The following is a 20,334-nucleotide window of genomic DNA, read 5'->3' as shown; positions in this document are numbered from 1 at the left end:
TTCTGTGACCTCGCTGTATTGACTGCACTTTCGGCAGCAGCCACAAAATTGATTTTCCAGGATTGATAAACCCAAACGACCGGTCTGAACCGCGGCGCTGCGCCGCACTGATGAAGACCGCGCTCAACTTCACCCGAACCTGCCTCAGCCCGTCCGCACGCAGCTGGTCAGCGACACCAGAACCACAAAAAAAGAACTGTTACAAAACTTTTCAAAAACAGCGGTTTGAGTTAAAAATATTGAAGCTCTGAATATTATCAGTGAAGAAAAGTTACGAATCTTAAAGAGAAAATCTACGTTTTAAAATACACGCGGACGAACAGAGAGCCGTCTAAATCACAGACGTCACATGACTTTTCTTTGAGAAGAAAGCAGTAAATTTACAGAGCGAGCCAATCGTGAATATTCTCAGGGAATTAAAAACATTCATGAGGAAATCAAAAAAATCTTTCAAGTATAAAATCACAAGAAAGACAAAACCTTTAAAGTCACCAAAAAAGTGATTTGTCACCAGACACAAAGGTCCACACTTCCATCTAACCAATCACGTCAGTTATTCACACCACACCAGCCGAGGACGTTTTGCTTTCAGTTTCCTGCTGTGTGGGCGGAACGGTTTTTACTATAGAACCGGTGTTGCGACCGGTTCTATAGTAAAAATAATAAAAATAGATCCTAACAAAGGAAGCAATCACACCACCAGCTGGGTGCGGAGCATCATTCCAGTGTCCTGACGCATCAAAGGTGTGCCTGGATGTTTTAGCGGGTATGACAGGTATGTGCAAAGGCAAATTAACACAATAACTCCAAAGAACCAAGAGAGACGGTGAAGACACGATCAGAGGGGCGGCTGTTTTATTACTTCATTATTTACTGGTGCTGTATCAGGCTAATGCATGTATTCTCCTGCAGCCTCATAACTACAGTCACATAAACACGCTGCCATTTTTAGGCTCCATTATTTTATTTGACCTGAAATGTTTTTTTTATTGACTCTGCGATATTAAATTATGTTACTTATTTATAACTGTTAATAGCCTTTAACAGACATAATTATTTTTCCCGAGGGTCTGAGAGGTTTTATTTTCTGACGTTATTAAAATATTTTACTTTATTACACATTAACTTGAACTCAACTGCCGCTGTCTGGGTGTCATTCCCCGCACACAGACACACATTATAACCCACAGTCATCCTGTCAGGATGACATTTTCGTAAGTTTTTGATATTTCCATACTCGACAAATAACCCAGGTTTGTGCTCTGGGATTATTATAGTTTATTATATGTATATAATAATTTATTGTACTGGCATTTGGTTTTATTTACCTGTATATTTATTAACAGTAAGACCCGTGTTATTTTATTCCATCTCCGTAATAAGCCTAACCTGAATCGGCCATGGCACGCCTGTACTCTGATAACGAGCGCGGAGCTCTCGCAGTGTTAGCCTGGCTTAGCCTGCTAGCTGCCCCGCCGGTGAGCTCACGGTGTCCCGGGGACGGCGGACCTGGCCGCTGGAAGCCTCGGACACTCACGACGAACTCAACAGCACCGACTGCCGCTGCCTGGGTCTCATTCTCCGCCATGTCAGCTCCAAGGGGCTAACTTACGTCAGATTCCCCGGTGACAGCTACAGGCTAACAGACGCTATCAGCGCTCCTCTCCCGGAGACAAACTAAGCAAACAAACCCGACGCCGGGCTGCTGTCAGCTGCTACGGACAGTTACTGAATTCCGGAGGGTTTCATTGCGGGAACCGTATTTGATTCATGGGCTCGGAGGTGGGTTTAATGGCATTATGAGCCGCCATCACGACGGAAAAGTGAAAATTTGTAAAACTTACCAGCAGCTCCCGTTTCTTCTGCATCTTCCGTGAAATCCCGGAGCGGAGCGTCTTCTTCCGACAGAGGAGCGTCCACCATGCCGCACTCACGGGCTCTGCTCCGCGCTTCCGGACACCCTTTCAAAATAAGACCGGCAGCGGAAATGGGCGGTCCTCTGACGGATCTTTCAACAACCGAGGTGTTACTGCTTTCAATAAAAAGTAAACATCAGCAGCGAAATAAAATCATAAACGCGGAGGCTGCAAACAGGCGGAGCGGGGAGGCCTAAACCACTTATTATATCAAAATAAAAGATACAAATAAAAATATATCGACTAAAGCAGCTACACCAGCTCCTGCACTGAAACTTAATTAATTATTATTATTAATTATAAATTAATTTTTTATTCTAATGAAGCTGCGCTGCAATTTTTCAAGCATTTTCTGAATTTGCTTATTTCATAAGTATTACACTTCAGCGTGTGCCTGTTGTATACTTGTTTTTATACGGTTTTAAGTATAAAACAGGTAAGATGAGAATTGACTAATGGCGAAGTAGTGCTGTTTTTTAAGGGCAGTGTTTGAAAAAGCGCTTTTCATACCCACCTGGGCAGACAGGTTAGCCATAACGCCGCTACTGGCTGGCTTTTATTTTGAATACACAGTCACCTCACTTCCTGTTAGGTTTCAGATGACTTAGCTCACCGTGCCAGAAAGTTCCTCTGGTCAAAACACAGATCCTGTGTGCTGCAGCACATGACTCACTACCACCAAATACTACAAGTACTACAACTACTACTATTTTATATACTGTTGTTTGTTTGTTTGTTTGTTTGTTAATTAGTTAGTTAGTTTATTTGCTTGTTTTATTCAATTTTAAATCATGCTTTTTATTTGTTCTTGTTTCTAATGTCTCTGTAAAGCACTTTGAATCACCTTGTTGTTGAATTGTGCTATACAAATAAACTTGCCTTGCCTTGCCTTACTACTACGTCATGTCATATAATTTATCTTATAACGGATATCAGTACTACCTGTAACTATTGTTAAACTCATGGACTGAACATACACACCCCCACAATGGACAACTGTACCCTCAAACACACAATAATAACATGGACTGAACCACCACTCACAACCACTAGCACTTTATATAGCCTCTGTAGAAACTATCTACACCCTCACTTATCTTAACTGCACTACTGTATAGCTCTGTGTAAATAATCATTCTGTACATTCAATAATCTTTAATCCTACAACTGTTTACAACTTGCACAGTTCCCATTTCTGTATAACTGTATATCTCAGATTCTGTAAAGTTATTTATTTCATATTCTGTATAGTTTTTCATATTTATATCCTGTTCATAGCCTGTACATAGCTTGTACTCAATACAGCCTGTACATACTTATAGTTATAGAATATTCACAACATACTTCATACCGTGTACATTATAACATACCATAATAGACCCATTTCTGTAATATACTTACATATCTATACTATTGCTAATATATATTGTAATATATCTATATCACTAAAGCACTTCTGGATGGATGCAAACTGCATTTCGTTGCCCTGTACCTGTGCATGTGCAATGACAATAAAGTTGAATTCTATTCTATTCTATTCTATTCTAACTATTGCTGATACTTATATTTCATTGCTAAATTTATTATTACATGTGTTTTTATATTTGTCCATAATGGACATTATTTATTTAAAATGATTTATTTCAGGGAAGTTAAATGTCACCGTTATTACTGTCCCCCCGCCGGAACTGTCCAAATTCAGAGGCTGCATCCACCTGAGGACCCTGAGCGAGGAGTCTGAGTGGGCCGGGTCCTTTAATAAAGTTTTATTGAATCTAATCTAATAACTTTAATCTCAGCCAAACCGATTTACTCAGGAACAAATAAAACACTGAAAAAAAATCAAACAATAACATGTTTAAGTTATCTAAGTGACTTATATATCATGTTTAACCTGAGTAGACCGCTGGGAGTTCGCTGTTATCGCTGGCTCAGATATTTGCAGCTACATTCTCGCCTGAAAATATGCTAAAAGTTTATTTTGCGACTCAGAACGAGTAATATTAAAACTTAAAAATTAAATTAAAAGTAGCTGCCGCCATTGTTGGAAACTGGAATTGGCTGGGCCACGCTATGAATTCTGGGATATGTTTTTTTTTGTTGTCCGGGTGGAAAATCAGGAGATTTTCGGGAGGGGCACTGAAATTCTGGCTTCTCCCGGAATAATCGGGAGGGTTGGCCTGTATACACCCACCTCCTCTATGGGATCTAGGGCAGTGTCCAGGACAGAGCTGGCCCTCATTAACAGTCTATTAAGCTGTTTCCTGTCCGTTTGCCCAGCAGACAACCCCCATACAAGATAGTGTTAGTGATGTCCCACACACCCCAAAAGGCCTCAGCCTGCCAGCAGATGGAGCGACTTTGGCTGTTCTCGAGTGTCAGCGTTATCCGACCAGTCCAGCTTATTGTTCAGTTGAACATGGAGGTATTTGTCCCTGTCCACCCTCGATGTCCAAACCGTGGATGGGTGGTGGTTTCCTCCAGAAGTCGACCACCATCTCCTTCATCTTACTGGTGTTGATGTGCAGACTCACAGTCCTGAAGCCTCTGTGATCTGCTGGTGAGGGAACCGACTGTCCATGCAGTCAGGTGACTCCAGGTGACTGAATTAAAGGCACTGAAGAAGTCTAAAAACATGACCCTCACAGTGCTTCCAGTTGTCTCCGGGTGTGACAGTGAGCTGCACTCATTATTTTAATATTTTATAGGACATTACAGTTAATTCTTGCTATAAATATTGTTCATAATGGTTATTCTAAGACAGGACTGGTTTAACTGGCAATTTACTGTCTGTATAACCCACTAATTAACAGCTAATGAATCACTAAGGAACCCTGAATAATGGCTCTCTCACTCACTCACTCTCACATATAGAGATCGACAGACCACGTGACTTTCGTCCATTGCATTGTGGGTATGAGTGGCAACAAAATCAAAACCCTGCATCAAGCGCTAGTATTTCCAGCACCGGTAATCATTAATTCTTCAGTTTTAATCCCTACTTGCATTTTATTTGCCCCAAAAATAGTTCTGTACAAAATGACGGAGAACTCTGCAGCTCCGTACGAAGACAGACGTGACGAAAAGGCAACATAAAGTAGGAGGAACAAATCAAAGGGGTGGAAGGGTCAGACCCGCACGAGCACAGAGTGGAGTAAGGATGTCAGCCTGCTGCCCAACTGTCATCACGCACATATTTATTATTATATGGTCCTAAGTGTGAGTGCACACACTCACAACATGTTTAGTAACTTCAGATCCTGCAACAAGCCCAGGTCCAGTTTACTTTGGTGATTTGGACGATTCCATCTCACAGCATTATTGTTTCATTCTATTATAGAATCTTACAAGATACTCCATCCTGCTTTACTAGCTGCTTCGGTGAAAAACAAATCAACAATGCAAAAAACCCAAAAAGAAAACAACATACTGGAAAACAGTTATTCATCACTTGCTTCAGTACAACCCTTCGACACATATATGCAGACGTTTCATGGCTGTTTTGATCTCGCTCTCTCTCGTCACCGATCAGATCTGGCTGTGGTAGCAGCTTTAAACTCGGTCTGACCCAGGCTGATGGAGGGGCCCAGCCTGGATCACATCCCAGCATTTTGTAGGCTGGTTTTCCTACAAAACACAACAAACATTAGCCTGCAAAGCCACCGTGAACAAAGCAGCATAGCAACGAATTCAATTCAAATTAAGACTTATTTGTAACCTACATCAACAATTATGATAAATGACAGCAGACTGACCTCTGTGTAAATGCTTGGAGCAGGCTAACCTGTGAGCTGGAGTGCTCTGGGACGTTATATTTGCTCTTTGAATGGCTGCAATCCAGGCCATCCGTCGGCTCTTTGTTACCTCGGAAACGTGGCTTAAACAATTTCTCTTCAACGACGTAATCCGATTAAAAAAAACGATCTCTTTACCCGTCGGCTTCCTGTGGCTGTCATGCGACCGGCTATTGCAGTTAATAATACAACGGCTTCTTGACATTTTTGTGTTTCTTTTTATCGCTGTGTGACTGTTTTCACGTGAAAGCCTGCGCGCGCTAGTACCGCTTGCCACGAGTTCCCAGAATCCTTTGCGGTTTTACCCCTGAATGACGTCACATTTTCAATCAGTTACCCAAACATCCGACAAACAGGGTATTAAAGAGATTTCCTTTAAGTGATTCATAAGTTTTACCCTACCAAACAATATTTGTCCAAATTTATGGCTGAAATAAATGTAAATTGTACCTTCTGTCAAGAGCAACCTGAAACAGTTTCTCATCTGTTTTGGTCATGTGAGTAAATTTACATGTAAATTCTGGAAGGATTTCCACAAGTTTATTACTGACTCTGTTCTCCCTAATCTTCAACTGTACTATAAGGATGTTATCTTTGGCTATTATACTTTTAAAGACAAGGACAATGATGCTTTCTTCTTTATAAATTTGGTTTTATTTTTGGCAAAATTTCATATACACAAAAGCAAAGTCCTCGGCAGAAAGCCTGAACTTCTTGTATTAAAATGGAACTTGCACAATATATAAGGACAATCTCCTCATCAAAAAACACGGAGGCTCTCAAGACTGTTAACATCTGTAACCGATTGAAACTGCTAACTTGATTTTGGCTCTTGCAAATTTCTGTTTATTTATGTTCCCCTTAATTTATTTTATTTTTTGTACTCACTTTTGTCTCACTGTCCTTGTCCCTCTCTCTGTTCCTCATTGTACTACCACAATGTCATCTTTTATGTGATTCCTGTTTTACTTGACTGTATGTCTAAAATGTGATAAATAAAGTTTTTAAAAAAATCCGACAAACAGGGTCTGGGAGATGTTTTGGTGGAGGTCATGACCTGGCTCAATGATTTAGGAAATGTCTGATTGAAAGCAACACTTTATTGCTCACCTTTTCATCATTTATAAATAAACATAATTATAAGAAGACTCTCAGGTAACCTCACAGGTATGTTTGGACTGTGGGAGGAACCCACAGGAACAGGCAGAACACGGAAACTCCGCACAGACAGAGCCAGCCGGATTCAAACCCCGGACCTTGGACCCGGACCCCGGATCTCTGTGAGTAACGCGCTGCTCCACCGCGCAGACCTGTCAGTGAGCCGACACGGATAATTGAATCGACAGAGAGCCTCACACGCTGCTATACGATCTTTGGAACTACCGCGGTTAGTGCTTAAGGATGCTTCCGGTTCCGCTGTAACCCGGAAACACAATAACAGCTGGAAACAGCGGATCGATTAGCTGAGCGAGTCCGGCTGGTTTGTTGTTTATCCTCGGTTATCTGAGCACGGTGGGTCGGTACTGCGGTGGCAGGAGGAGAGCCGACATGAAGACCCGGATTGGCGGATCAGCCTGAAGCCTGTTCCCGTTAGCAGCCTTTAGCATTAGTGCTACGGCTAGCGCTGCTAGCACGCTGAAGCTAATAGCAGCAGTAGCTGTGGTCCAGTGAGAGCGAACGGCTGCAGGTTTGTCTGCTTTTTACCGTGTACTTCCCTCAGAGAGATGCTAACTGTTAGCCTCCGAGTGTTTTAGTGTGTTTGTGGTCTCACAGCCGGTTTCACTCCGAGCTCTGGAAGCTGATGTTCCTCTGGGTCAGGCCGGTGTCCCAGCTTAACTTGTTGGATCCGTTTACATCTTCCAGATTAAAGATCTCCAGCTCGTGCAAATGCATACACGCATTATTTCCAGACTACAGCGAAATTATTTGTAATTAAAAACAGAGATTAGAAAGTCTAACGCCTGGTCTCGTGTCTCTGTGTTTCTGTAACGTAAATAACGAGCGGACATTTTCCTCACACACCACCGATCAGCTCCACGGACACTCCAGTTTACACGCCTGTTCGCCCGTCGGCGGTTTAATACCTGCCCACGTTACCTAGCGATGTCACAGTTTAACGTGGGCAGATACGTGTCGTCCTCACAACAATCTGTAGGAAATGAGCAGATGTAGCTCGTGTTTCTACCGTCATGGTTTAAAGATGGCAAACAGAGGAGGGAGGATGGACGCCGAGCAGCAGAGCCCGAGACTCCTGCACAGAGACATTAAACACCACAGCAGCACAATGAAACCCAACATCACACCGACAGCTGACGTCTGATATATTTACATGGAAAACTACAGATTGACAGCCTGTTTGACCCTGACCACACCCTCCAAATAAAACCTACAAGAACTAAAAATATTTGCAGGCACATACTCGAGGGTCAAACACATTTTTCATTCTCAAACCTTCTATTCAGTAAGGCAGCAGAGACTCTCCCCCTAAGCAGCTTCTGGATCAGTCACGTTTCATGCAAAGCTCGTCCCCAAAGGCTGATATGGAGCAGGAGGCCAACGAAAGAAACCCGGAAAACACGACATAGCCGAGCTGGGCCCTGAAGTAAAGACATGTCCACACAGGCGCTCTGTGATCTTCAGAACTCCAGAATTCAAAATCCTGCTCCTCACATACAAGGTCTTAAATAATCAGGCCCCATCTTATCTTAATGACCTTGTAGTACCATATCACCCCATTAGAGCACTTCGCTCTCGCTCTGCAGGCCTACTTGTTGTTCCTAGAGTATTTAAAAGTAGAATGGGAGGCAGAGCCTTCAGTTTTCAGGCCCCTCTTCTGTGGAACCAGCTTCCAGTTTGGATTCAGGAGACAGACACTATCTTTACTTTCAAGATTAGGCTTCAAACTTTCCTTTTTGCTAAAGCATATAGTTAGGGCTGGACCAGGTGACCCTGAATCCTCCCTTAGTGATGCTGCAATAGACGTAGGCTGCCGGGGGATTCCCATGATGCACTGGGTGTTTCTTCTTCACTCACTATGTGCGTGTACACCTCTCCTTCTGTTTGTCTTTCTGCAGCGCAGCTTCGAGGCACGATGGGGAACCAGCTAGCGGGCATCGCCCCCTCTCAGATCCTGTCCGTGGACAGCTACTTCTCCGACATCGTCGATCACGAGTACGATAAGAGCCTGGGCAGCACGCGCTTCTTCAAGGTGGCCCGGGCCAAACATCGCGAGGGCCTGGTGGTGGTGAAGGTCTTCGCCATCCAGGACCCGTCGCTGCCGCTGACGAGCCACAAGCAGGAGCTGGAGGAGCTGAAGATTCGCCTGCACTCCTGCCAGAACTGCCTGCCTTTCCAGAAAACCTCTCTCACCGAGAAGGCCGCCATCTTGTTCCGCCAGTACGTTCGGGACAACCTGTACGACCGCATCAGCACGCGGCCGTTCCTTAACAACGTGGAGAAGCGCTGGCTCGCCTTCCAGATCCTCAACGCCGTCGACCAGGCTCATAAGGCTGGCGTGCGTCACGGGGACATCAAGACAGAGAACGTGATGGTGACCAGCTGGAACTGGGTGCTGCTCACCGACTTTGCCAGCTTCAAGCCCACCTACCTGCCCGAAGACAACCCCGCCGACTTCAACTACTTCTTCGACACGTCTAGGAGGAGGACGTGCTACATCGCCCCCGAGAGGTTCGTAGATGGAAGCATGTTTACCACGGAGAGCGACCAGAACACGCCGCTGGTGGACCTGACCAACAACAACCAGAGGAGCCGAGGGGAGCTGAAGCAGGCCATGGACATCTTCTCTGCAGGTACGGAGGCGTTGCTGCAAGCTTCCATCACACTTCTGGTGATAATGTTTGTGTGCTTCTGCACTCAGAGGAACGCCAGACCTCATCTGTGTGTGTGTGTGTTTTCAGGCTGTGTGATCGCTGAGCTGTTCACAGAGGGCGTCCCGCTCTTCGATCTGTCCCAGCTGCTGGCGTATCGTAAAGGACACTTCCAGACGGAGCAGGTCCTCATGAAGATCGAGGACCGCAGCGTCAGAGAGCTGGTACTGATTTATGACCCGGCTGGTAATTCAGCACAGAGCAGCTGAAGATGAGCTGTTGTGACTTCAGGCTGACAAATGTTAGAGTCTCACTCTTTGATCAATCAGGTTATTCTGGACTTGCATTAAAAAACTCTGAGGTGCTGCCTTTTGTGGAATTTTCCACCAACAGGAAAAGTCTTTAAAACCTGGGCAGGTGAAAGAGCCAGGAATCTTTTTTCAATTGAACTTTATTTACACGGCGCGAAATCACAACAACAGTCGCCTCAAAGCGCTTTATATTGTAAGATAGACCCTACAATCCTACATACAGAGAAAAGCCCAACAATCACATGACCCCCTGTGAGCAGCACTTTGGAGACAGTGGGAAGGAAAAACTCCCTTTGAACAGGAAGAAACCTCCAACAGAACCAGGCTCAGGGTGTGGGTGGGTGTGTGTGTGGGTGTGTGTGTGTGTGTGTGTGTGTGTGTGTTGGAAGCAGGATGTGGTGCAGGTGTGTTATATTCTGAAATGTTTCGGTGTTATAATAAAAAGACGTTTGGCCAAAAACAAACAGGAAGTTACAAGAACCGCTCTTAAGGAAGGAAACGGCGTCTGAGCGCTGCGGCAAGTCCTGACAAAGTAAAAATAAATGTTTCATCAAATGGAAGCGTTTACTTCCCGGTCGAGCTGAGGTCGTGTGGAGCTCTTACTTGGTCTTACTTTGAAGGCGGCGAGTGCAGCGCCCACAGCGAGGTCTTTACCGGTGTGTGTGTGTGCTTCCTGTCAGGTGGCCCAGATGGTGCAGCGGGAGCCCGAGAAGCGGCTGACGGCAGAGGAGTATCTGAAGCAGCAGCGAGGCAAAGCGTTCCCGGACATCTTCTACACCTTCCTGCAGCCGTACATGGCGCAGTTCGCCAAAGAGACGTTCCAGTCGGCGGACGAGCGCGTGCTCATCATCCGCAAAGACCTCGACAACATCCTGCACAACCTGCACGGAGGTCACGCGTCTTTGAGGGTGAAACTTGGAGAGGGTGAAAGTCTGCTGCTGCCGAAACCTGACTGTTGTTGTTTGTTTCCCCTCAGGCTCCGCCTCCTCTTCGCCCCAGGATGGCAGCGATGGCGTGACGAGCTCCCGTGAGGAGCAGGGCCTCGTCGTGCTCGTCTCCGTCATCACTTCCTGCCTCCAGACGCTGCACTGCTGCGACTCCAAGCTCGCCGCGCTGGAGCTCGTCCTCCACCTGGCCCCCCGGCTCAGCGTGGACGTCCTGCTGGACCGCATCACGCCGTACCTGCTGCACTTCTGCAACGACCCCATGCCCCGCGTGCGCGCCCAGGCCGTGCGGACGCTGGCCAAGGTTCTGGCGCTGGTGAAGGAGGTCCCGAGGAACGATGTGAACATCTACCCCGAGTACATCCTGCCGGGCATTGCCCATCTCGCCCAGGACGACGCTACCATCGTCAGGCTGGCGTACGCAGGTCAGTGACTCAGAAACGCCGCAGACGCACGCCGCGCAGGTTTAGATCGTTGACACCTTCTTTGTCCTCTCAGAAAACATCGCCCACCTGGCCGAGAGCGCGCTGCGCTTCCTGGAGCTGGTCCAGGAAAACAACGTGAACACGGAGCAGGACCTGAGCAGCGAGGACGCGGAGGAAGCGCTCCACCCCAACGAAAACTACGACTCAGGTATGCCCCGCCCTCGGTGCTGTTTATAAATGCGTCGCTGTGCGTCCATGTGACGAGCTCGCTGTATGTGTGCTGTGCAGAGCTGCAAGCGCTGCACGAGATGGTGCAGCAGAAGGTGGTGACGCTGCTCAGCGACTCGGAGAACATCGTCAAGCAGTCGCTGATGGAGAACGGCATCACGTGCCTGTGCGTCTTCTTCGGCCGGCAGAAAGCCAATGACGTCCTGCTGTCCCACATGATCACCTTCCTCAACGACAAGAACGACTGGCACCTGCGGGGCGCCTTCTTCGACAGCATCGTGGGTAAGCGCGCCAAACTTAACAGCAGCGCCCTCTGTGGTCAGAAGCGGGAACTGCAGCTGGTGTGCTGTGAGGTTAGCTACCAGCAGCAGCTAAAGACGAGTATAGTTCTCTTCCATCACAGTTTACAGGCTTTAGAGGCCAGTGTTTGGAGGCTGGAGTGAAGCAGACGTAGAAGCTCCTCAGTCTCGACGCCACAAACATCTTCTGGCTGGAAGAGTAATATTCTCAGCCGCTGAGACAGATCGTTTAGGATACCTGTGCGCGTTTCTGCTTCTCTGCCTCGTTGAACTGATGTAGACTCGGTGACATCGCCATAGAAGTCCAATCAGTTTTTCAATTCTGAGGAGTCAAAAGCTTCAAGTTCTCCGGAAAAACACAAACAAACAAACAAAGGAGAGCATAAACATTAACTCATGATCCGAGGTCATAAAGACATCTTTGAATGTAAATGTAAGGACGTGGAAGAGAAGGTGATGCTAAAGAGGGCGGGGCAAACAACTAACAGGGGGAGGAAGTGAAACTGATGAATACAAAATAAAGCAGGAAATAAGAAACGCTCTCTCTCCCTGTGTGTGCCTGCAGGCGTGGCGGCGTACGTCGGCTGGCAGAGTTCGTCCATCCTGAAGCCGCTGCTGCAGCAGGGTCTGAGCGACACCGAGGAGTTCGTCATCTACAAAGCCCTGAACGCGCTCACCTGCATGTGCCAGCTGGGTCTGCTGCAGAAACCGCACCTCTACGAGTTCGTCGGCGACATCGGTAAGCGAGTCTCAGGAGCTGTTTCCCTCCAGCGGCTTTCGCGTGTTTTAGCCGTGGACGTGATGTCACTAACCCGGTCTGTCTCCTTCCGCCTGCCATAGCTCCGTTCCTGTGTCACCCCAACCTGTGGATCCGTTACGGCGCCGTGGGCTTCATCACTGTAGTCGCACAGCACCTCAACGTCGCCGACGTCTACTGCAAGCTGATGCCCCACCTCAACCCCTTCATCACCCAGCCCATCATCCAGGTGAGTCCGCGCCACCGTCGTCACGCTCGCGCCTCCTGCGTCGTCCTCACTTCATCCGTCTTCATCTCCCCGCAGATCGATAAGGAGCTTGTTCTGCTCAGTGTCCTGAAGGAGCCCGTGAGTCGCTCCATCTTCGACTACGCCCTGCGCTCCAAAGACATCGCCACGCTCTTCAGACACCTGCTGCTGCGCCAGAAGAAGCGCGCGGGCACCATCCCAGAATGCCCCACGCCCGATGACCCGGCCATCGCCCAGCTCCTCAAGAAGCTGCTCTCACAGGTGAGAACACGTTTTATGGGCTCCGCCTCACTGCTGCCTCTGCTGGATGCTACAGGAACTGCAGGCTGTGCTTGCTGCGCCATGATGTTTCTCTGCAGCAATGCTGGCTGCAGTCACAAGGGGGCAGCAACACACAGCTTTTAGCCTGTTGTTTACACACACACAAATCTGCACTCACATTTTAATTGCATGCTTTTAGTCACTTTATACAATCTATCACGAGCATGCTCAGTGAGAGGCCAGCACGAGATCTGACAGGTTAATGAATTAAACACATTTAGCAACAAGAAAACGACGAGCAGCGTTTAGCCTCCTGCACGGCTCCGCCCTCGCTCAGCTTCATGCATGAAACCTGCACGTTCTTCACTGACATGAGGCCGAGGCTTTTCATGTCGTGGTTTCTCTGAAGATAAAGGATTTGTTTGTCCAGCTGATTTGAAAGCTAAATTCTTCTGCGGCTGTCGGTGTTTGTTCCTGACTGGATGTGGTCGACCTTCTCGACACAGTTAAACACATTTCGCCTCTGATCAGTTCCTGTTACTGGAAAGGAGGAAACAGAGATGATGATTAATCATGTGGACGGCAGAAGTTCAAACTGAGGAATCCAGAGGTTTATCACCTCGTCAGTGTGAGGAGTGTAGATAAGGATAAGTCTGCTGAGTCTCAGAGCGCCTCCTGCGTGATCATGATCAGTTCCTCTGGCGTCCAGCAGAGGCAGCAGCGACTCAGTCCCCATAGACTCCCGTGTTAAAATGAACACGCTTACAGCCTGACTGATCGTTTCCACCTTCATAATAAGTGAATGAGCCTTTCTGCTCACAGCAGAGACGAGTGGAGGGAGACGATGTGCTTTAACTCCTCCCACCTCATTTTATTCACACGACTTGTTGACAGCAAATGATCACCGCCGTGCGGACTCTGTTCTCAGGGCATGACCGAGGCCGAGGAGGACAAGCTGCTGGCGCTCAAAGACTTCATGCTGAAATCCAACAAGGCCAAAGCCAACATGGGCGAGCAGAGCCACGCGGGGGAGGCGGGCCAGACCGGCGTCATCGACCTGGCCACGCTCGGCATCACCGGCCGCCAAGTGGACCTGATCAAACCCAAAGCCGAGGGCGAGGACAAGCGAGGTAACCCACATCCCATCCACACAGCGAGTTTCACATACACATATGAAAGTTGGTACACAGTTGTAACGTGCTAACATGGACCAAAAAATCCACCGGACCCACGTCCCAAACCTGCAGGAAGTCGGCCATTTTTAATTAAAAATGCCCTTCTGGTGCGGATTCGACCATTTCCAGGTGTCACACTTTTGCAGACTCCTCCTCGGGATTTATTGGATCAACTTGGTATGGGGTCACTCTACACTGCACGCCTGGGCCATGTTAAATCGAGGAGCTTTAGAGTTTTCGTCGTGGAGCGTGTCCGCGGCACCACAGCCAATGTTCGACACTGTGAGGCTTCGCTGTGGTTAAGCTGAGTCGGTCTTAGGTAGGGCTGGGTATCGAAGAATCCATTCTGATCCACAAGGTCCTGATTCGATTTGAATCGGGGACATTTTGCCTCAGACAGCCAAAAATGTTATAACTCTGATCGTTTATCAGCACGTATCCATGTATAAGACAAAGCTGACGCTGTGAGGCTCCATCAGAGGTGTGAGCATCACCGCAGACGTCTTTGTGTCAAAGTAACTGAGGATAAAACATGAAGCAGGTTCTCCTGTTCTGGCTTTTTATAGCAGAGAAGCTTCAAACTCTTCTGCAGTCGATCAAAGACTGAAGCAACCTGATGCTGCTGAAGTGAAGCAGAGTCACAGAGGTTCGATCACAGCTGAGCAATCACTGAAGTCTAAATGGCTTCAGTCTGAACAGAGGTGAGGCTTTCTGCTCGGAAGGCAGTTAAATGTAAAAAACCAGCAGCTGACAGGCTGTAAACAGCTGTAGACTTGTGTGTAATAAACAAGCGAAAAATGCAGAAAACAGAGATTCAGACGGGAAACTGTTGCTGAGAGAGAGAGAGAGAGCTGTGCATGAAGTGTGATTTTATCCTGGTGGAAGCAAAACAGCAAAAGTCAGAGTGAGTCCATGACGATGTTTATGTGAAGCGTAGTTTGGATCTTCTTTTGCTGCTGGTTCGGTCAATAATGTTTGGAGAGACATCAAACTAACAGCTTCAGAATCAGCGCAAAAAGGGTGTAAACACAAAGCTCGACCCGCCGACACATTGGAATCAGCGAGCTGTCGGCTTTCAGCCCCGACCGTGTCCGTGCCGTCGGGTGAGAAAGGCGACGTCTCACTGATTCTGATGCGTCGGCGCTGTGTGTTTACGTCTTTGTGCAGAAGCCTGTTCCTGCTCTCATTCACTGTTTTGGTGGTTGTTGAAAATTTGTGAGATTGAACTTGAGATTCTGGCGTTTCGGGCAAAATAAATTTATATTTAAAAATCTATTCAGGATTTTAATGAATCGATATCACGTTATCCAAGCCAGAATCGATTTTAATCAGAACATCGATATTCAAAACCCAGCCCTGGTCTTAGAGGCGGGTAAGCCCCTCCCACATTTTTTACAGTTTCACAGCTGAGTGACATGAAACTGAACTGAACTTCAGTGTTGTTGTTTTGTTTGTGCTTCATTGCACTTTCCTGTTCCTGCAGCTGGTCTGCTGATCAGGCCGTAAACACGACCCACTGCTGCCTCTGCTGGACGTTAGGGGAACTGCAGGGTTTCAGCTCTGATGCTTATTGTTTTGTCGAGTGTTTCCATGTGTCTGTTGTGATGTCTCTTGTGGGGTATGTAAAAGGTCCCGCTGCTTTGAAACAATCCTGTTCCAGATGTTTTTGTGTAATTCCGCCACAGTAATCGGCTCCATCTGCAGCCACACATGTGAGAGCAGCAGATTGTTGAAGAAAGACGCTGTCTGGTCTGTCTCATTAATCACTTTGGCTTTGTGATCAGAGAGCGGCCGACAGATTCACTGCATCTAATCAAAGCCCTCCAAAATAAAAGTATCTCATCTCGACGAGCACATGAAGAATTATTCGAACTTCATGTGCTCGTCACACTTTCTTTGTGTGACATTTGTTTCGCCTTCTCCTCGGATTTAGTTTCACCGATTGTGGAAGCTGCTTCATCTGAGCTCGTGGTTAACGTCCTGTTTGCATGTCTGTTCCACAGCCAGGAAGCACACCAAGCAGGACTCCACCATGAACGAGGAGTGGAAGAGCATGTTTGGATCTCAGGAGCCGCCCTCCAGCCAGCCCGCCACGGTAACGCCACCCGACATTCGTACGCTGCTGTGCCGGGTCCCATTTAGTCTGAGAGCAGATGTGCACGACTATTCTCAGAGTTTAGAGGCTGCAGGTACAGAGGGGCGGGTCTAAAAGCATCAGGGACATTTGTAGTTTGACTGCTCACCAGACAACACTCAAAACAATGCATTGTGGGTAAACTTTCTGGGTTCTTCATCACACCTGCAGCTGTGTCGTCATCATATTCTAACGTAATTGTGTGTCAGTGCTGTGGAGGAGGAACCATCGTTAGATTTCATCTTCAGTGGGAGGAAACCTGCTCGACTAAGGTTTCACGCCTTCCTTTCGCGCGCCCCGGGGCATGATGGGAGATAATTCTGTGGTTCTGGTTCCTTTCAGTCGCTAAACTTGGGTTTGGGTCCTGTTCGCAGGCCGCCGACGGGCCGGGGAGTCAGATCAGGAAGAGCACCGCGGCTCTGGCGGTGCCCGTGCTGCAGTCGGTGGCAAGCGGCCCCGCCTATCAGCGACGCCTCAACACGTGCAAGGCCGAGCTTCAGCAGCTGGTGCAGCAGAAGAGGGAGCAGTGCAGTGCCGAGCGCATGGCCAAGCAGATGATGGAGAGCGCTGAGTGGGAGAGCCGACCTCCTCCTCCAGGTAAGCGCCACCGCACTCGCAGCGGACCTCGGGCGGGGCGCGGACGAGCTCACACCTCACACAGCTGTGACTGTTTCAGGGTGGCATCCGAAAGGCCTGCTGGTCGCCCACCTGCACGAACACAAAGCTGCCGTGAACCGCATCCGAGTCTCCGACGAGCACTCCATCTTCGCCACGGCTTCCAACGACGGTACTGTCAAAGTGTGGGACAGCCAGAAGATGGAGGGAAAGACCACGACCACCAGGTGAGGCCCTCAGGTGTGCCTGCCCCGCATGCAGAAGCGGCGCCGCGGAGTCACTCACCCTCACAGTGTCTCCGCAGGTCTGTGTTGACGTACTCTCGCATCGGCGGCCACGTGAAGACGCTGACCTTCTGTCAGGGCTCGCACTATTTAGCCGTGGCCTCGGATAATGGATCCATCCAGCTGCTCGCCGTCGAAGCCAACAAGCCGCCAAAATCCCCCAAAGTGCAGCCGTTCCAGAGCAGGTAACAGAAACCCGACGACACAGTTCAAGATAGCCGTGTTTGAGATGAGCACCAGGATATCTGACAGGAAGTCGGTCTGTGCTCTTTCAGGTCTCTGGACCTGCAGGAGGACGGCTGCACGGTCGACATCCACCACTTCAACTCCGGCGCCCAGTCGGTGCTGGCGTACGCCACCGTCAATGGCTCGCTGGTCGGCTGGGACCTCCGCTCCAACTCCAACGCCTGGACGCTGCGCCACGACCTCCGCCTCGGACTCATCACGTCCTTTGCCGTGGACATGCACCAGTGCTGGCTCTGCCTCGGTCCGTGTGTCCTCACATGAAATCTGTTCGTGGTGGCGGCAAAACGGTTTTAACAAAGACGTGCGTCCAGGTGTCGCACGAAACATTCACGTCTCTGTGTTTCCTGCAGGTACGAGCAGCGGCACCATGGCCTGCTGGGATATGCGGTTCCAGCTGCCCATCTCAAACCACTCCCACCCTGCCCGAGCACGAATCAGACGGCTGCTGATGCACCCGCTCTACCAGTCGTCTGTCATCGCAGGTCAGCTGAGTCGCCTCAGAGTTCGTTTCTGTTAAAGTCTCCACAGAGTCATAAGTGTGTGTGTGTGTGTGTGTGTGTGTGTCTGCAGCTGTGCAGGGGAACAATGAGGTGTCCATGTGGGACATGGAGACCGGAGACCGCAAATTCACCCTGTGGGCGAGCTCGGCACCCCCACTCTCTGAGATGCAGGTGAGTGAGTGTGTGTGTGTGTGTGTGTGTGTGTGTGTGTGTGTGTGTGTGTGCGCGTGTGTGTGTAAGTCACTGAGGTGTGTGTTTGTGTGTCTGCAGCCGTCCCCACACAGCATTAACGGGATCTACTGCAGTCCTGCTGACGGGAACCCTCTGCTGCTCACAGCCGGCTCTGACATGAGGATCAGGTGTGACCCACAGAGAAACATCCACACAAACACTCCACCTCACAGTTCTCTGCATCGTTAGCTCACAGGTGGAGTCCACGGATCGCTGACGTCGCCGAGCGAGCGGTGCCCAGCTCACACAGACTGGTTGGCTGAGGTTAGCTCGCTGTAGCTGGTAGCACATCGTTCACCTGTGTTAGCAGGAAAGCTAACATTAGCTAAGATTAGCCAGACTCACTCAGTGAAGCTCAACAGGAAGTTCTGGTTCTGGCTGGGTTGTATTTCACCCTCCACAGTTACAAAGCTCCGTCCTGGCAGGAAGTCGTAGTCATGGAGAGATGATGTCGTAGCTGTGCAGCTGACACCGCTGGGTCATCGGGTCAGCTGACGCTCAGGTGTAAGCGCCGCTCTGTGGCCCACAGAACATCAAACATGGCAGCAGGACGAGCTCGCGGCTCTGTTCGTTTAACAGTTTCTCTGAGCGACCGTTGACCTCTGCTGACCTCCATTCAGGTTCTGGGACCTGGCGTATCCGGAAAGGTCGTACATTGTGGCGGGCGGAGCCAACGACTCGCTGCACTGCCCGTCTGTCCTCTACAGCCGCAAGATCATCGAAGGGACCGAGGTCGTACAGGTATGCACATGCACGCACGCACATGCACACACGCACACACTCTTCCTGCTTTCACCTTTGAACACTGCCGTCTCTGCAGGAGATCCACAGCAAACAGAAAAGCGGCGTGGTGGAGGACTCGCCCCGCCGCGGCCCGGAGTCCCTCCCCTTAGGTCACCACGACATCATCACGGACATCGCCACCTTCCAGACCACGCAGGGCTTCATTGTCACCTCGTCCAGAGACGGCATCGTCAAAGTCTGGAAATGAGGGCCCCCGATGACATCACAGCACACGCACGCAGGGAGGCGTGTGTTTATGGACACACGCTCCTGTTCCCCATGAACACGGTTACATCATCATCACGAGACGTGGTTCAAACAGGAAGTGAAATGCTCTGCTGTAGACTCTGACCCCTGACGACTAGTTTGTGCTTTTCATGTCCGTCAGTGTCAGGTGACAGGAAGTGCAGGTGTGCAGCTGATCTCGCTCCTGCCGGATGAACACGCCATTTTTCACTCTGAAGTCTTGTTGCCTGGATACGAAGGAAACCTGATTTTTAGAACTACGATTGATAGCTGCGCTGATGATTTAGGGAAGTAAATCTGTTGAGTTGCATTATGGGACATGTAGTCTTGTTTTGATTCATCTTTAGTTCAGTTTTCCATGTGCAGGTGTAATTCAGCTTCTTTAAATCGGAGCGTCAGCGACGCCTCCAGCTGAGCTCCACGTTGTTCCTGCAGAGCCCACCAGGGGTCCCCATCCACAACTTGGGAACTGCTGTTGAGCCCGTGTGACGTTCTTCTGGCTTCATTTGAAAGTGCTTTATTAACAAAAGGACTGCGTACATCAGGAGCACAGATTAGTCACCTGAGGTAAACTTCCTGTCTCGTTGTGATGATTCACCTGAACGCTGCTCAGAAGCATCGAACACTGTCAGAGCTCCACAAACCAGCAGAATCTGTGTGTGTGAAAATAAAACCATGTATGAAACGATGCTTTACGGTCTGAAGCAAACTGAGTGAGACCTGAGAACTCTGTGTGCACGTGCACCTGTCCAGACGTCTTTGTGGGGACCAAAGTGCCACATCGAAGGTATTATTTAGACTCACAGTGTGGTTTTAGTGTCAGGCTTATAGTTAGGCTCAGGGTTAGAAGCATTATGTCAATTACATGTCCCGACTAAGATATGAAGACGAGAATCTGTGTGTATGTCCTGCATAGGTGCATTTAGACGTCTTTCTTCATTTTTTTACAGTTTTAAATAAAGTTTCTCTCTCGCGCACACACACACAGACACACACACACACACAGACACACACACAGACACACACACACAGACACACACACACACACAGACACACACACACAGACACACAGACACACACACACACACAGACACACACAGACGCACGCACA

The 20,334-nt window shown here is 48.8% G+C and overlaps 2 protein-coding genes across 2 annotated transcripts in view; one reads left to right on the top strand and one right to left on the bottom strand.

Annotated features, from left to right (window-relative positions):
• atp2c1 (ATPase secretory pathway Ca2+ transporting 1) overlaps positions 1 to 1,974 on the bottom strand; it is a 24,901-nt gene extending 22,927 nt beyond the window's left edge. Inside the window, exon 1 of the mRNA XM_086312636.1 lies at positions 1,845 to 1,974. Coding sequence (XP_086168762.1) covers positions 1,845 to 1,868 — 24 coding nt within the window. The 5' untranslated portion in view covers positions 1,869 to 1,974. The remainder of the gene's footprint in view (positions 1 to 1,844) is intronic.
• A 5,132-nt stretch (positions 1,975 to 7,106) lies between these two features.
• pik3r4 (phosphoinositide-3-kinase, regulatory subunit 4) lies at positions 7,107 to 20,264 on the top strand. Its single transcript, XM_086312633.1, has 21 exons — positions 7,107 to 7,397; positions 8,785 to 9,519; positions 9,628 to 9,761; positions 10,529 to 10,739; positions 10,825 to 11,217; positions 11,291 to 11,425; positions 11,506 to 11,727; positions 12,310 to 12,483; positions 12,585 to 12,730; positions 12,806 to 13,009; positions 13,938 to 14,139; positions 16,188 to 16,279; positions 16,693 to 16,915; positions 16,995 to 17,160; positions 17,238 to 17,402; positions 17,493 to 17,704; positions 17,814 to 17,945; positions 18,034 to 18,134; positions 18,234 to 18,322; positions 18,815 to 18,935; positions 19,015 to 20,264. The coding sequence occupies exons 2-21, from the start codon at positions 8,802 to 8,804 to the stop codon at positions 19,183 to 19,185; spliced, it is 4,011 nt and encodes a 1,336-aa protein (XP_086168759.1). The 5' UTR covers positions 7,107 to 7,397; positions 8,785 to 8,801; the 3' UTR covers positions 19,186 to 20,264.
• Positions 20,265 to 20,334: the final 70 nt, after the last annotated feature.

Source organism: Aulonocara sp. 'chitande type north' Nkhata Bay, linkage group LG11, assembly GCF_057382095.1.
Source record: "Aulonocara sp. 'chitande type north' Nkhata Bay isolate Kocher_YH1m ecotype deep benthic linkage group LG11, A_spYH_male_GT1.1, whole genome shotgun sequence".
NCBI classification, from domain to species: domain Eukaryota; kingdom Metazoa; phylum Chordata; class Actinopteri; order Cichliformes; family Cichlidae; genus Aulonocara; species Aulonocara sp. 'chitande type north' Nkhata Bay.
The sequence above is the reverse complement of the archived record's forward strand: the minus strand, read 5'-3'. Positions and strand labels throughout refer to the sequence as shown.